This window comes from Podarcis cretensis (assembly GCF_951804945.1).
Source record: "Podarcis cretensis genome assembly, chromosome: 2".
NCBI classification, from domain to species: domain Eukaryota; kingdom Metazoa; phylum Chordata; class Lepidosauria; order Squamata; family Lacertidae; genus Podarcis; species Podarcis cretensis.
This window is the reverse complement of record NC_137171.1, coordinates 19,837,302-19,852,214: the sequence shown is the minus strand read 5'-3', so window position 1 is coordinate 19,852,214 and position 14,913 is coordinate 19,837,302. Positions and strand designations below refer to the sequence as shown.

The 14,913-nt window shown below is 46.1% G+C and overlaps 1 protein-coding gene across 4 annotated transcripts in view; it reads right to left on the bottom strand.

Moving 5' to 3' along the window:
* Positions 1 to 14,913, bottom strand: part of RAB11FIP4 (RAB11 family interacting protein 4) — a 216,292-nt gene that overhangs the window by 143,516 nt on the left and 57,863 nt on the right. For all 4 annotated transcript variants that reach the window (XR_013835802.1, XM_079965448.1, XM_079965450.1 and 1 more), the window contains exon 2: positions 11,438 to 11,525. Coding sequence is in view for 3 of the 4 variants with exons in the window: in XM_079965448.1 (XP_079821574.1) it covers positions 11,438 to 11,525 (88 nt within the window). In the remaining variant the exon portion in view is untranslated. The remainder of the gene's footprint in view (positions 1 to 11,437; positions 11,526 to 14,913) is intronic.

Here is a 14,913-nt window from a genome sequence, read left to right as displayed (position 1 = left end):
TCTGCCAGTGATTGAGACAGCCACGGATGAGTAGCTGTCCGGACAGAAAGGGTTCACCCAGGTGACTCAGCCAGGTGTGGTGACGACTTACGCACGAGCAACCCCTAGAACCAGTACACCAGGGTAACTGGGTGTGAGGTGGTCGGAAAAGAGTCTGTTATCAAGGTGTGCTGGGAAAAAGAAGGGATGAAAGAAGACTGAAATCCATCTTGAGCAGGCTGGCTGCTGGTGGCATACAAATCCCTCTTGGAACGATTGTGCTGTAAGATCTGGACTCCCTCCATGCAGGTTGCAAGTAAAGGACCCCTGGATGGTTAAGTCCAGTGAAAGGCGACTATGGGGTTGAGGCACTCATCTTGCTTTCAGGCCGAGGGAGCCAGCATTTGTCCACAGACAGCTTTCCGGGTCATGGGGCCAACATAACTAAACCACTTCTGGTACAATGGGACACTGTGATGGAAGCCAGAGCACCGTTTAGCTTTCCGGTGGAGTGGTACCTATTTATCTACTTGCACTGGTGTGCTTTTGAACAGGAGCTGGGACACAGCAACAGGAGCTTACCCCATTGCAGGGATTTGAACCGCTGACCTTCTGATTGGCAAAGCCCAAGAGGCTCAGTGGTTTGGACCACAGCGCCACCCGTGTTGCAAGTCTACAAAAGGTGAATAAACCGTATTTCTTAAAGCTACAGCAGTCTCTGCCGTGTCTCAGTTCTCCAAAGGAATACAGACCCCCGCTGAGTACCCGGAACCCCATGGGATCTTGCCACCAGTCGGCGGGGGGGGGGTTAGCACCCAACTTTTGTAACAGTCTTTTTGACTGTGACATCCTGTCCTGCTATTCCCCATTGCAAAGCAGGGGAGTCACAAATAAGAAGCAGCATGGAGTTGTCAGGAAAAGTGAGAATCACACCAAATTATGCAGATTACTCACTCCAGGTTTCAAAGCAGAGGTGGGGGGGGGAGAGAGGAGGAGGAGGAGGGGCTTTAGGGGAGAATTATAGACAAAGCACATGGAGCTGTTTAGGCAGGAGAACATCTCTTGACAAATGGAAGGAGCTTTGACGGTATAATAACACTGGTTGCAGGGGGCCCTTCTGTGTGCCTGCCTCTTTCTTGTTGGCGTACGGGACAAGAAATGAGGAAGCAGATGCCAAATGCATTTTATGGTCCATTCTGAGGAGCCTCTTCCAGACAGTGAAGGACCCACCTCTTATTATTATTATTAATTTTTTAAGAAAATTTTTCTTTTACAAATTTAAATAACACATTCGTATCCACTATAATACAAAATTCTTTTGGACTTCCCCCCGCTCCCTCCACAATCCTCATAATTTTAAATTTAGTTCACATTTCCTTTGTAATTGTATTGCCAGTTAATAAATCTTTACAGCTCTTTTCCCTCTTACAATACCCTTTCTCCTCACAAAGCCTCTTTAAATCCAACTAGCGTTGTCTGTTCATCACAAATATTTTCCAGATAAATCGTAAACTTTCTCCAGTCCTTTGTGAACTTGTGATCTTTTTGGTATCTAATTTTTCCTGTCAGTTTATCTAATTCAGCAAAGTCCATCAGTTTCCGTCTCCATTCTTCCAATGTTGGCAATTCTTCTTGTTTCCATTTTTGAGCCATTAAAATTCTTGCCGCAGTCACTGCATATTGAAAAAGTTTATAATCACTTCTATTAATTTCTCTTCCTGTAATTCCTAACAAAAAGGCTTCTGGTTTCGTGAAGGACCCACCTCTTCTAATGCTAAGTGGTGGTTGTGAGGAAGCCTGCTAGTAAGGGCATTAATTTGTTTCTTTTAAACAGCTGGGTGCAAGAAAAGAATATATAAATAGTTGGGTCGGAGAGAACCGAGACCGACAGCAATGTTTTCCATAGTGGGGTGCCAAAATCTCTAGAAAGAGGCAGCTTTAGAAATCATGGGATGAGACAACAGCAAGACATTTCCCTTTCCTAAGGACAATTCAACCATTGCACCTTCCCTGAGCTGGTGAGGTTAGATCATAGAATCATAGAATCATAGAGTTGGAAGAGACCACAAGGGCCATCGAGTCCAACCCCCTGCCAAGCAGGAAACACCATCAGAGCACTCCTGACATATAGTTGTCAAGCCTCTGCTTAAAGACCTCCAAAGAAGGAGACTCCACCACACTCCTTGGCAGCAAATTCCACTGTCGAACAGCTCTTACTGTCAGGAAGTTCTTCCTAATGTTTAGGTGGAATCTTCTTTCTTGTAGTTTGGAGCCATTGCTCCGTGTCCGCTTCTCTGGAGCAGCCAGTCACCTGGTACTGAATGCATCCTGAAACTGGTTTGACTAAGGTGGCTTGTGAGCAATAGTGTTGCTCCAGGATTCCACCCTAGCCAGAATTGGTTGGTTCTGCCTCTCATTGACTCTGGCTGCACCTACTGTGGATTTCCTTGCCTTCTGCCCCAAAGGACCAGTACAGTGGTGCCTCGCAAGACGAAATTAATCCGTTCCGTGAGGCTCTTCATATAGCGGTTTTTTCGTCTTGCGAAGCAAGCCCATTGACAGCTTAGCGGATAAGCGCTATTAGCAGTTTAGCGGCTTTTAGCGATTAGCTGTTAAGCGGCTTATCAGCGGATCAGCTGATAAGCGGCTTAGCGGCTTAGGAAAAGGGGGGGGGGAGGAAAAATAAACCGCAGGAACTCGCAAGACATTTTCGTCTTGCGAAGCAAGCCCATAGGGAAATTCGTTTTGCGAAGCGCCTCCAAAACGGAAAACCCTTTCGTCTAGCGGGTTTTCCGTCTTGCGAGGCGTTCGTCTTGCGGGGCACCACTGTACTCAGTTTTAGACACATTTACTATCATTTTGCATTTCTCAGTGCAGAAAGTATTGATCCGATGTGTAGAGATCTTTCCTATTCTGCCTAATTGAAGAGGGTCCTGGAAGCTTCTCTGTGTGAAAGGAACAAGCAGAAGGTTCATGATGTTCGGGTTATTTCTTCAGAGAAGCTGAGTACAGCTAATATTATTATTATTATTATTATTATTATTATTATTATTATTATTGTATTATTATTATTATCATCATCATTATTATTATTATTACTATTTATACTCCACCCACCCGGCTGGGTTTCCCCAGCCACTCTGGGCGGCTCCCAACAAATTAAAAACAGAATAAAATATCATGGCTTAAACTGGTTCTCTTATCTCTTCTGTCAAGGTCATGCTGACTATAAAAGTAAGGCCAGAAGGAGCCTGGTTTTCACTTTTCTCTTTCTATCTCTTTTCCCTCTGGTGTGGTGTTCTGTACATAGTATGCTTAGTGTTGAGGTTTAGACTTAGGTGGCGCTGTGGGTTAAAGCCTCAGCGCCTAGGGCTTGCCGATCGAAAGGTCGGCGGTTCGAATCCCTGCGGCGGGGTGCACTCCCGCTGCTCGGTCCCAGCGCCTGCCAACCTAGCAGTTCGAAAGCACCTCCGGGTGCAAGTAGATAAATAGGGACCGCTTACCAGCGGGAAGGTAAACAGCGTTTCCGTGTGCGGCTCTGGCTCGCCAGAGCAGCGATGTCACGCTGGCCACGTGACCCGGAAGTGTCTCCGGACAGCGCTGGCCCCTGGCCTCTTAAGTGAGATGGGCGCACAACCCCAGAGTCTGTCAAGACTGGCCCGTACGGGCAGGGGTACCTTTACCTTTACCTTTAAGTTACTGTAAAGTTAAGTTAAGTCTGCTGCAACTGGATTTCTCATGGACAGTGCTAGTCCTGAATGTATTGGATTTGTGACCATTATGCTCATTTGCCTTCAGTAGCAGTAAAGCTCTGCTGGATGTACTAGAATTGCCTCTGGTCTATTTTCTGGGAATCCTGCAATGTGTTTAAGTTGTTTATTTGCTAACTATACACTGGAATCTAATCTGGATCCATATTGAGTAGAATTTCAATGACATTTACACACGCTATCAAAGCAGCTCACAAGCTTTTATTGAAGAATAGTAGTATACAGTGATACCTCGGGTTAAGTACTTATTCGTTCCGGAGGTCCGTACTTAACCTGAAACTGTTCTTAACCTGAAGCACCACTTTAGCTAATGGGGCCTCATGCTGCTGCTGTGCCGTCGGAACACGATTTCTGTTCTCATTCTGAAGCAAAGTTCTTAACCCAAGGTAATATTTCTGGCTTAGTGGAGTGTGTAACCTGAAGCATATGTAACCTGAAGTGTATGTAACCCGAAGTACCACTGTAACTTGTGCTTGAATTCTGATTGTGGGTTTCTGGGAGAAAAGGGTGCCTCACTAGATGGGTCTGATCCAGTAGGCTCTTCTCATGTTCTCTTCTCATGCTCTTCTCATGTTCTTCTGTTCTTAACTGCAGATTCACTTAGTCACATAAATAGAAGGTTTTCAAGGCTCTTCATTTTAGACAGTAATTATCACAATGTATTTCTAGGTGTTTTTCTTTTTTTTTTCTGTACAGGGGTGCTTTCCGTGGACTTGTTGCAGAAGGCAATTTAATTTTCTGATTGTACCCTTTGGATGTTAATGACAAAGTCTCATTTGTCACCAAGCTACCTGGTGCCTCTACGTCTCAGCAGAGTCTTTAAAGCCTAAATGAGCTGCACGCACAATGCTAAACTCACCACGCAAGACAAGGGGACACATTCGTTAAAGTGAGCTATTGGGAAATGAAGGGAGGCAAGCAATCACACGATAAGCAGGAAGCTTTGCCAACTGGTGTCACGGAGGGCATCTGTGGTTGTGATTCATCACAGAGACAATGTTACCAGCCATTGCTCATACCCTTCTATTCATAACACAACCTTGCAGCAGCAACAACAAAGAAGCTCCTTCAGTCAAAGGCTTGGAAAGGCAATGGATGCTTAACTACAACAATTCATTGCACTTCTTTAGAAGAAAGAAGAGGACATTGGACAGACAAGGACTTCACAAATGTGCTCATAATGCCATCAGGAAGTGCCACTTGCAAAATGGCTGCCATGGAGGCATGGTCTAACACAAAATGGCTGCCGGGGTGCAAGGCCATAGCATAACACAGTCATTGCTGCTTTTCCATTCCCACCCCCATTCTGTGACCTAACACTTGTCTTTTTGCAGCTTGTGTGTGTGTGTGTGTGTATCTGTCTCATACCCTTCAACATTTCTCCGATGAAAACAGAGACATCCTATTCAATTATTATTATTATTATTATTATTATTATTATTATTATTATTATTATTTTATTTCTACCCTGTCCATCTGACTGGGTTGCCCCAGCCACTCTGGGCAGCTTCCCACATACAGTCATACCTCGGGTTAAATATGCTTCCATTTGAGCGCGTTTGAGTTGTGTTCCTCAGCAACCCGGAAGTAACGGAGTGCACTACTTCCGGGTTTCGCCGCTTGCGCATGCGCAGACGCTTAAAATTACGTCACGCGCATGTGAAGAAGCATCGAAAAACGACGCGCGCACGCAGACGTGCCATTACAATATTCTGTTGGGAGCTGCCAAAAGTGGCTGGGGAAACCCAGCCAGATGGGTGGGGTAATAATAATAATAATAATAATAATAATAATAATAGGTCATGGGAAGCTTGGAACATGGTCAGATCCTGGTCCATCCAGCTCATCAATGTTCCCCCTGACTGCCAGTGGAGCAGATTTCAGGTTAGACTTTGCTGACTTCCAACTGAAGAAGAGTTTGGATTTGATATCCCGCCTTTCACTCCCTTTAAGGAGTCTCAAAGCGGCTAACATTCTCCTTTCCCTTCCTCCCCCACAACAAACACTCTGTGGGGTGAGTGGGGCTGAGAGACTTCAGAGAAGTGTGACTGGCCCAAAGTCACCCAGCAGCTGCATGTGGAGGAGCGGAGACGCGAACCCGGTTCCCCAGATTACGAGACTACCGCTCTTAACCACTACACCACACTGGCCCTGAAGATACCGGCGATTGAGCCTCAGAGGACCGACCAATGAGCTACAGGCTCTTCCAAGACCATTAACTGGGCATGATGCTGCTTATCCATGAGCGTCACGTCGGCTGCTGCTTTATATTTTACAGGCCCCCTGGGAGGTTCACATGGGGAGCACAATACAAACGGGTGAATGCATTAACCCAGGCTTGCTTCCGACACGGATACATATGTTTTCCTAATGCAGGCATACACTTGGCTGCCAGCCTAGAAAATGCCAATGTGTGGAATTAATGCGTCACCATGAGACAGGAAGGAAGGGTCTTGACTGTCTACCTGATTGTACTATGAGATGCACAGTGCTAGGAGTATCGAGCCTGAAGGAGGAAAAGAGAGAATGTTTTTCTCCATGTAGGGAGAAACGCCAGTGCAGATTCTTCCAGATGGGCACCCGTGCGTACAGAAGGCTGCATCATGTTCTTCCAGGGAAATGGGGGGAACCAAGGGCAGTAAAATCTGTGACAGGTTTATAGGGTTGCTTTCTCAGTTGCTAGAGCATGAGACTCAATCTCAGCATCAAGGGTTTAAACCCCACGTTGAGCAAAAGATTTCTCCATTGCAGGGGGTTGGATTATCTTGGTTATTATTATTATTAAAGATTTTCTTGTTTTACAGAAGTAAGTGTAATGTCTCTCATATTTTTTCCATGTAGCATTTTTACAAATCTGTTTCATTTGTTGAGACATTAGGGGGAGGGGGGGAAAAGGGGGGGGGAAAGGAAGGGGTGGAGGGAGGGAAGATGGGTGGGGGTGGGGTCGGGTGGCGATGTTTCTGTTATGCTTAATGTATGTAGGGTTTGGTGTCAGCGTTGCTTGTGCTGTTCACTTGTGTTCCTTTGTTGGTGAGAGAGGTTGGGGTTGGCCTAGGGTGTGGTTGTTTGTTTGTGGTTGGCTGTGGTGATCTTTGTTTTTGTGTGTGAGTGGGGTGGGTGGGTGTTTTGGATCAGGTTAGCCATATTGATTTATATGCTGTTGGTGGATTATCGTCATTGTCTTGTTGGGCTGTGTACGTGATAAAGGGGAGCCATACCGGGGTAAAGGCGTCTTCTTCTGTTTGTCCCCGTGTCAGTTTCAGTTTATTGGTTAATTTTTCTAGTAGGGCTGTTTGGGTTGGATTATATTGTGACCGTGGTCCAACTCTACAATTCTATGATTCCAGGTTTCTGGCCCAGGATGCTTTTAGATGTCCCAGTATTGAAAAGTACGATGACTCCTGTAATTTCACTTTCCAGAAAGCAGTGTTACAGAAAGCCAATTACACAGTTGACTGGAACTGTTTTCTTCAGGGTGTGTAATTGTTTGAGACTTTGCTAGGATCTAACAACAAACAGAGGCCGAGTTCATTATTAATTTGCTTTTCCACCCACAGGTGACCAGGCATTTGCCATTCAGCACCAGCACTCTTTGTTCAATGCCTTAGGGCCAATTCCTGCATTTTTTGAGGGGGGACGGGACGGGACGGGAAACATATCGAAAGGCCAAATTCAGCCTGGGTGGAAGTCATGGATATTTTATCTACACAGGTGCCAAGCAGGGAACAGCAGGGGTGTTTTGCTTTATGCGTGAAAAAGTTGCACACAGGGCAGGAGAATGAAATACTCCCCTCTCTTGCCAGCACGGTGGGACCAGAACCTGGGAGGCTCTGGGTTCAAATCCCCACTTGGCCATAACTCTCACTGGGAGCCCTTGGGCCAGTCACCATCTCTTTGCCTGACCTACCTCGCAGGGGTGAAATGGAATGTGGGAGAAGTTTGTACTTTACTTTAACCTCCTTGGAGGAAAAGGACCCCGGACCACTAGGGTTGCGGTGCTCATCCCGCTTTACTGGTCAAGGGAGCCGGTGTTTGTCCGCAGGCAGCTTCCGGGTCATGTGGCCAACATGACTAAGCTGCTTCTGGCGAACCAGAGCAGTGCAAGGAAATGCTATTTATCTTCCCACCAGAGCGGTACCTATTTACCTATTTGCACTCTGACGTGCTTTTGAACTGCTAGGTTGGCAAGAGCAGGGACCGAGCAACAGGAGCTCACCCCCTCACGGGGATTCGAACCGCCAACCGTCTGATCGGCAAGTCCTAGGCTCTGTGGTTTAACCCACAGCGCCACCCGCGTCCCCCTTGGGGGAAAAGTGGGGTGTAAATGCAATGGGTAAATCAACACTGCTGCTTTTAAGCCATTTGTTTCTGCCCTGTTTCGCTTCTGGTATCAAAGCTGTACTCAGAGGAAACTGGCCCCATGTCACCTGGTGAGTTTCATTGCTAGCAGGGAATTGCAGCGCACTGCAGGCTTACAGTGGTACCTCTGGTTAAGAACTTGATTTGTTCCAGAGGTCCGTTCTTAACCTGAAACTGTTCTTAACCTGAGGTACCACTTTAGCTAATGGGGCCTCCCGGTGCCACTGCGAAGCCACCGTGTGAATTCTGTTCTCATCCTGAAGCAAAGTTCTTAACCTGAGGTACTATTTATGGGTTAGCGGCGTCTGTAACCTGACGTGTCTGTAACCTGAAGTGTCTGTAACCCAAGGTACCACACGACGCCCTGATATTGCGTGAGCCAGGGGGCAGAAACTGCGTCAGCCCTTGGTGTTGGCACTCCTGTGTGGGCACCTCTCCTGCCCTGCTTGCCCTTACCAGCAGCCTTCCATTATGTCAAGCCTTCGGGGAATCCTAGCCCTGCCCCGGTGGCAGCCAAAAAAAGCGGATAAACACAAAGAGTGCTTACCACATAATTTATTCAGTATTCAGAGAGAGAGAGAGAGAGAGAGAGAATGTAGTCTCTATTCAATGATGGCATTGCTCCAAGTAAAGTCCCACTCACCTATGTCTCCCTTATTCAACATCACTTCTGCTGAGCTTTTGTTCTAATACCCTCAATGCCCATCTAGTTCTAGGAGAAGGGGGGTCAGGAATACTTTCCAAGGACACTGAGTCTGTCAGCTGTCTCTCCCCTGGTGCTTCTTCTTCTTCCTGCTGTTCCAATATTTCCCAGCTTCTGCCCTCTGCAGCCTCTGAACTATGCCCTTCTGCAAACCGCTGTTCTAAATCTATACTGCCCTCCTGTTCTCAGGAAGGTTCAGGAGAAGGGGGAGGAGGCCCCCACCATTCCTCTTCAGTCCAGTTCCTGACACATGGGTGGGCACAAAGCTGTGGCTGGCTGGCTGGCCGGCATCAGCAGCCCCCAAAAAGTCAGAGGTGACCTGGAAAACTCCCCAGCCCATGGTGTAGTGGATACTTCTTGGAAGGTAAAACTGGAGGCCTGCAGCCCCACCAAGTCCATGCTCCACCTCACCTACCTCCCCATAGGCAATGCTAACTCTGGGCTTGCGGAGCCCACGGGAAAAAGAATCCTTGCAAGGGGTCTGGGGGCAGAGATGAACACTCCAGAATTGGGGGTTGGGTTTTGGCATTGGCGTAACCTGTCCTGTAGCCATTTTTCTTGAAGCAACTGCAGTCAGGGCTCAGTGTCCTTCCTTGTACCAGAAACATCTTTGTCTTTTGTTTTTTTAAAGTTTTTTTTTTTTAAATAAATAAATAAATAAATAAATCCTCCAAGCTGAGGAATAGTGTTTTTGTAACTCAACCAGGTACACACCACACCATGAGGGAAGCGATGTGTGTGTGTTATTGAGGTTTTTTTTAGTTATTGTTACGTATTTTGTGTTTCTAATCCTGTTTTTATCCTGTATTTTTATGTTGTGAAGAGCAGCATATAAATTTAATTTAATGATAATGATAATGATAATGATAATGATAATGATAATGATAATGATAATGATAATGATAATGATAATAATAATGGGCCCTTGGTGGGATCTAAAAAAAAGTATTGGATCACTGTCCTTGCTTTAGTTTTCTTGATTTTGTGTATTTTTTTGCAAATGTTTACCATATTTCATTTTGCGTGAGATTGTGTGGAATAGGTAAATAAACAAATGGAGACAACTGACCCGTATTTGTAGTCAAAAATGCATCAAATGATAACAGAAAGGAAGACAGTTCTTTGTATTTCACCAAGAGGGACCTAGAGAGGGGACTTTAAAACACGGCCGCTAGGGGGAGGTCTTCATTCATTTAAACTGAGAAAGGAAAGACAGAGGAAATGCAATTCCAAAATCCTTAATAGAACAGCTAGGAAGCTATGTAACACCAGCTCAAGACCATTGGTCTTGTGGTCTTGGCTGGCGTGGTGCTTCTCAAACCTGAGATGTTGGGGGCTGAACCTGCATATAAAGTGGATTCTTTATTGCTGAGCTCCAGCCCTTCTTTGAAACTTTTGGCAAGGAAAACCTTTTGCCAACCAAAACATCACAAAATTGCATGCAAGCTTTCGAGCTCTCCAGAACTCTTCAGCAGGCTAGACAGGAATCAAAGCAAGGACAAATAACTTGACAGGTGGTGAAGCCATGAAGGTTACAGCCTTTAGGTGTAATATAAAAGGTAAAGGACCCCTGGATGATTAAGTCCAGTCAAAGGTGACTATGGGGTTGCAGTGCTCATCTTGCTTTCAGGCTGAGGGAGCCAGTGTTTGTCTACAGACAGCTTTCCAGGGCATGTGGCCAGCAGGACTAAACTGCTTCTGGCACCGTGACAGAAACCAGAGTGCACGGAAATGCCGTTTACCTTCCCACCGCAGTGGTACCTATTTATCTACTTGCACTGGTGTGCTTTTGAACTGCTAGGCTCACAGGAGCTGGGACAAAGCAATGGGAGGAGGCAGCAGTGTGTGTGTGTGTGTGTGTGTGTGTGTGTGTGTTTGTGTGTTGGTGAGATAGACCCTATGCCCACAAACAAACAAGACAATTGGTGCAGTTTTCACCCAGTTGAAGTTTGGCAGTGTTTTCTAGGGAATGGTGATGCTTCTCAGGCCCTGTGCCAGCGTGCCAGCCATAACATCAGCTGCAACAAGAAATCACAGGGATGTTCTTCTGCTGGGAAAGAGCAGGGCAAATCAATACTGCTCAGGCCTTCCGCTGAGTAGCAGGGGTGCATCCAAAAGAGTAACTTGTTTTCTTTTCTCTGCAAGTCATTTTAGCTCCTCTTAAGGCCTGCAGACATGCTCCAGCAATGAGGTTTGGGAACCCATTCCTAGCATGCCAGATCCCAGCGTTTATCTCATAATTTTTACTCAAAGTTGTGAAACGCAAAGTCACCACCAAGAAACACACTCACGCAGCCGTTCTCAGATTACCCAGTTGCCCTCAATTGGTTTTGGACACTAACAACTTTGCAATCAGGGGGAGACGGTTTCCACTAGGTAGAAGCTGAGCAGCAGCACCATCGATTCTGAAGTTAAGGGAATGCTCTGCCAAACAGACAGTTGTTTTAGCAGCTTATGCTGTAGGCACACAGGGTTGCATGGAGCAAAGTCGTACCATTTGTGCAAGATTTTCCGCTCGCGCAGCAGAACTTCCCCTCCTTCCTCTTACCCCTAATATCTGTCCCTGGGCTTCTCTAAACCACCTGGAGCAGATTTATGAGAGGCAAAAAATGTTGATGATGCCTACCTTTGATGGCAAACACTCCATGGCAGAAATCTTTGAAGTTGATCTTGCCTAGATCATTGGGATCCAAGTATTTGGCAAATTTTTCCACCTAAAATAAATAAAATAAAGTATTAGAGACTATGCAACACTTATAACAGCTTAGCACATCCTAAGGATGATTCAACTCTTGTCTTGGTCTCACCCGAAAAGGAGGAGTCCAGAGGGAACAGAATGTGAATTCAAAACATTTTCAATCAATCAATCTTTATTACGGTCCAGAGACCCAACAAATCATTACAAAGCAATGCACAATTCAGACAGCCTCCAGGTGGGGACGCAGGTGGCGCTGTGGGTTAAACCACAGAGCCTAGGATTTGCCGATCAGAAGATCAGCGTTTCGAATCCCTGCGACGGGGTGAGCTCCCGTTGCTCAGTCCCTGCTCCTGCCAACCTAGCAGTTTGAAAGCACATCAAAGTGCAAGTAGATAAATAGGTACTGCTCTGGCGGGAAGGTAAACGGCATTTTCGTGCGCTGCTGTGGTTTGCCAGAAGCGGCTTAGTCATGCTGGCCACATGACCTAGAAGCTATACGCCGGCTCCCTTGGCCAATAAAGCGAGATGAGCGCTGCAACCCCAGAGTTGGCCACAACTGGACCTAATGGTCAGGGGTCCCTTTACCTTTTACCTCCAGGTTAAACAAACATTTTGTTCAGACTTAAAGATGGGGATCATTGGTTCTTGCAACCACCGATAAAAACTTCGCCACTGCTAATGTTCTAGAGTTTGTCCGGTCTTCCAATAGGAACCTGACATAGTGAGCCTCTGATTTTCCCGGGAAAGGTACCAGCAAGGGTAAGATCAGTTCAGCCCTGGCTTGATCATATTTTGCACAGTGCAGCAAAATATGTTTTATAGAATCGATGTCTTGGGCACACGTGCAAAGTCTGCCCTGGTAGGGAACTCCTCTCAACCTGCCGTCCAACACTGCAGAAGGAAAGACGTTTAGTCTGGTTTTGGTGAATAACCTTCGATAATTTGGTACTGTCAGGTTTTTAATGTAAGGTGTTAACTTGAAGACATGCCCATATTGTACTCCTACTGCCAACAGACTACAGACTGTGTGTGATCGAGATCGCAAGTCACTGTGTGTATTATCCCATAATCTTTGCTTTAACGTCTTTAGGGCGCCTTCATAACCCAGTTAATAAAAAACATTTTAACCTGGCATCATTTGTTCATGCTGGCATGCTTACTTATTGAAGTGGCTCTGAGACAAACGAATGAATGGAGAGAATGAAACATTATGGCTGATCTTGGGAGTGGTCTGGATATGAAGAGAGAGCACCCTCTCATGTTATGTTTGATCTGTGGGAGATGCACTTGGTTAAAATGAAAGACTCAGGGCAGGTGCACCAACTTTATGGGGCTGAGGCCTCTACAGACACCCGCTGGGATGATAATAATAATAATAATAATAATAATAATAATAATAATAATAATTTATTAATACCCCACCCTCCCCAGCCAAGACCATGCTTAGGGCGGCTAACAACCAATAATAAAAACAAGTTGATTAAAATGCAACTTAAAAAATAAGATTAAAATACAGCATTAAAACATTAAGATGCAGCCTCTTCAGAGGAGGAGAAGGAACAAAGAAAGAGGGGGAGGGAATCAAATTGATTCTAAGCCAAAGGCCAGGCAGAACAACTCTGTCTTACAGGCCCTGCGGAAAGAAATCAGATCCCGCAGGGCCCTAGTCTCATGAGACAGAGCGTTCCACCAGGCAGGAGCCAGAGCTGAAAAAGCCCTGGCTCTGGTTGAGGCTAATCTGACTTCCTTAAGGCCTGGGACCTCTGGGGTGTTGCTATTTATGGACCTTAAGGTCCTCTGTGGGGCATACCAGGAGAGGCGGTCCCGTAGGTATGAGGGTCCTAGGCCAATCTTGAGGGGGCAGAGAAGGCCTGGCAGGAAGTCGCCCTGGGCTGTGCAGCAACAGGAGATGCTGCATGCGAATGTTTTATTGGGAGAAGACCTGGTCTGCCTCACTTCATGCGACAGTCGTTACCTTTATAAAGGTAAAATTTGCATTCATTGCTCTGCCCCACGTTTGCCTTGGTCACCACCCAGGAAACATTCCTCGAGAGAGAACGCAGCCCTCAGGCTGAAAAGGTGCAAGTTAACAGCATGACGATAACGTTGAGAAGGGGCCACAAGTCCTGTGAACAAACAGCTTCACCTGCAGATACTGAACCATATAGCCTTGCTGTGAGGCTTCTTTTGGGGATGGGGCCAGCCTTTCTCAACCTGTGGGTCCCCAGATGTTGTTGAACTACAACTCCCATCACCCCTAGCTAGCAAAGCCAGAGCTCAGGGATGATGGGAGTTGTAGTCCAACAACATCTGGGGACCCACAGGTTGAGAACTGCTGGTCTAGGCCCTGTGTTATTACTGAAAGGCCCACATCTTGTGATAAAGAACAGTGTGTAAAGAACACACTAAAGAACAGTGTGTAAAGGATGGCCAATAGGAAATTTCCACTGAAAACAGGGATCCTCAGCTGAAAATAATAATGGAAACATCTCAAGTTGGAATGGCATGGAACTGCCTCCCACCCCCGAGGTTCTGAAAGGAAAAACCGTGGGCATGAACATTTCACCACAGAGCAAAAAGCCAAGCTTAAGGCATAGGCAGCTGCTGAATACAGACATGACCTAGATTCTCAGTTTTCCAGTTTTAAAAATGTGAGCAAAACCACCACACACATTTTTTTAAAAAAACCAGCCCTCAGATAAAGCAATGAGGAGGAGTGCTTTGCACATTCATTTTCCCGGAGTCTTAATCTGGACAGGGGATAGAGATACTGCTCATGTCTGGTAAGGTCAATGGGCATGATGCCCTTCCTGATGACTTTATGGTAAACCCCTTCAGCAAAAGAATCACAGAAATATCGAAGAAATGGGATGTTTTCAATCCCTGCGGCAGGCGCGTTGAGCATTTGATGGGAGGCAGTTATGATCATCTAGATACACGGCCGAGTAAGACACACACTGCAGCCGTGTGTAGCAATTATGCTGTTAGATACGAATAGTGCCAGAGGCAAGAGATGAGCAATGCTTTCCTGGATCAGACCATTGCAATGTCCAATGGGAAGGGAGGAATAATTAGTGTCGTTTGGCACAGACAAGGTTGCATTTTATGTGACACCCCCCCCCCCAAAAAAAAAGCTCCCGAGCAGGATAGCTTGCATTTGGCAGCAAACGTGAACAGCAGTCAATGCAAACCCTCCTGCAACTTCAATGCAAACCCTTTGGTAACTTCACAGATAAGAATGAATGAACAGTTGATATATTTATAGTCCTTTTATTACAGCATCATGTTGCAAGCACACAGCTCACCACACAAAGGGCAGTTGGCTACTTTAAATCCTCCTTCTGCAGCATTTTAGGCGCCAATGGGAAGTTTCTCCCTCCCTCTGACTCCTTTGCTCTCTGATA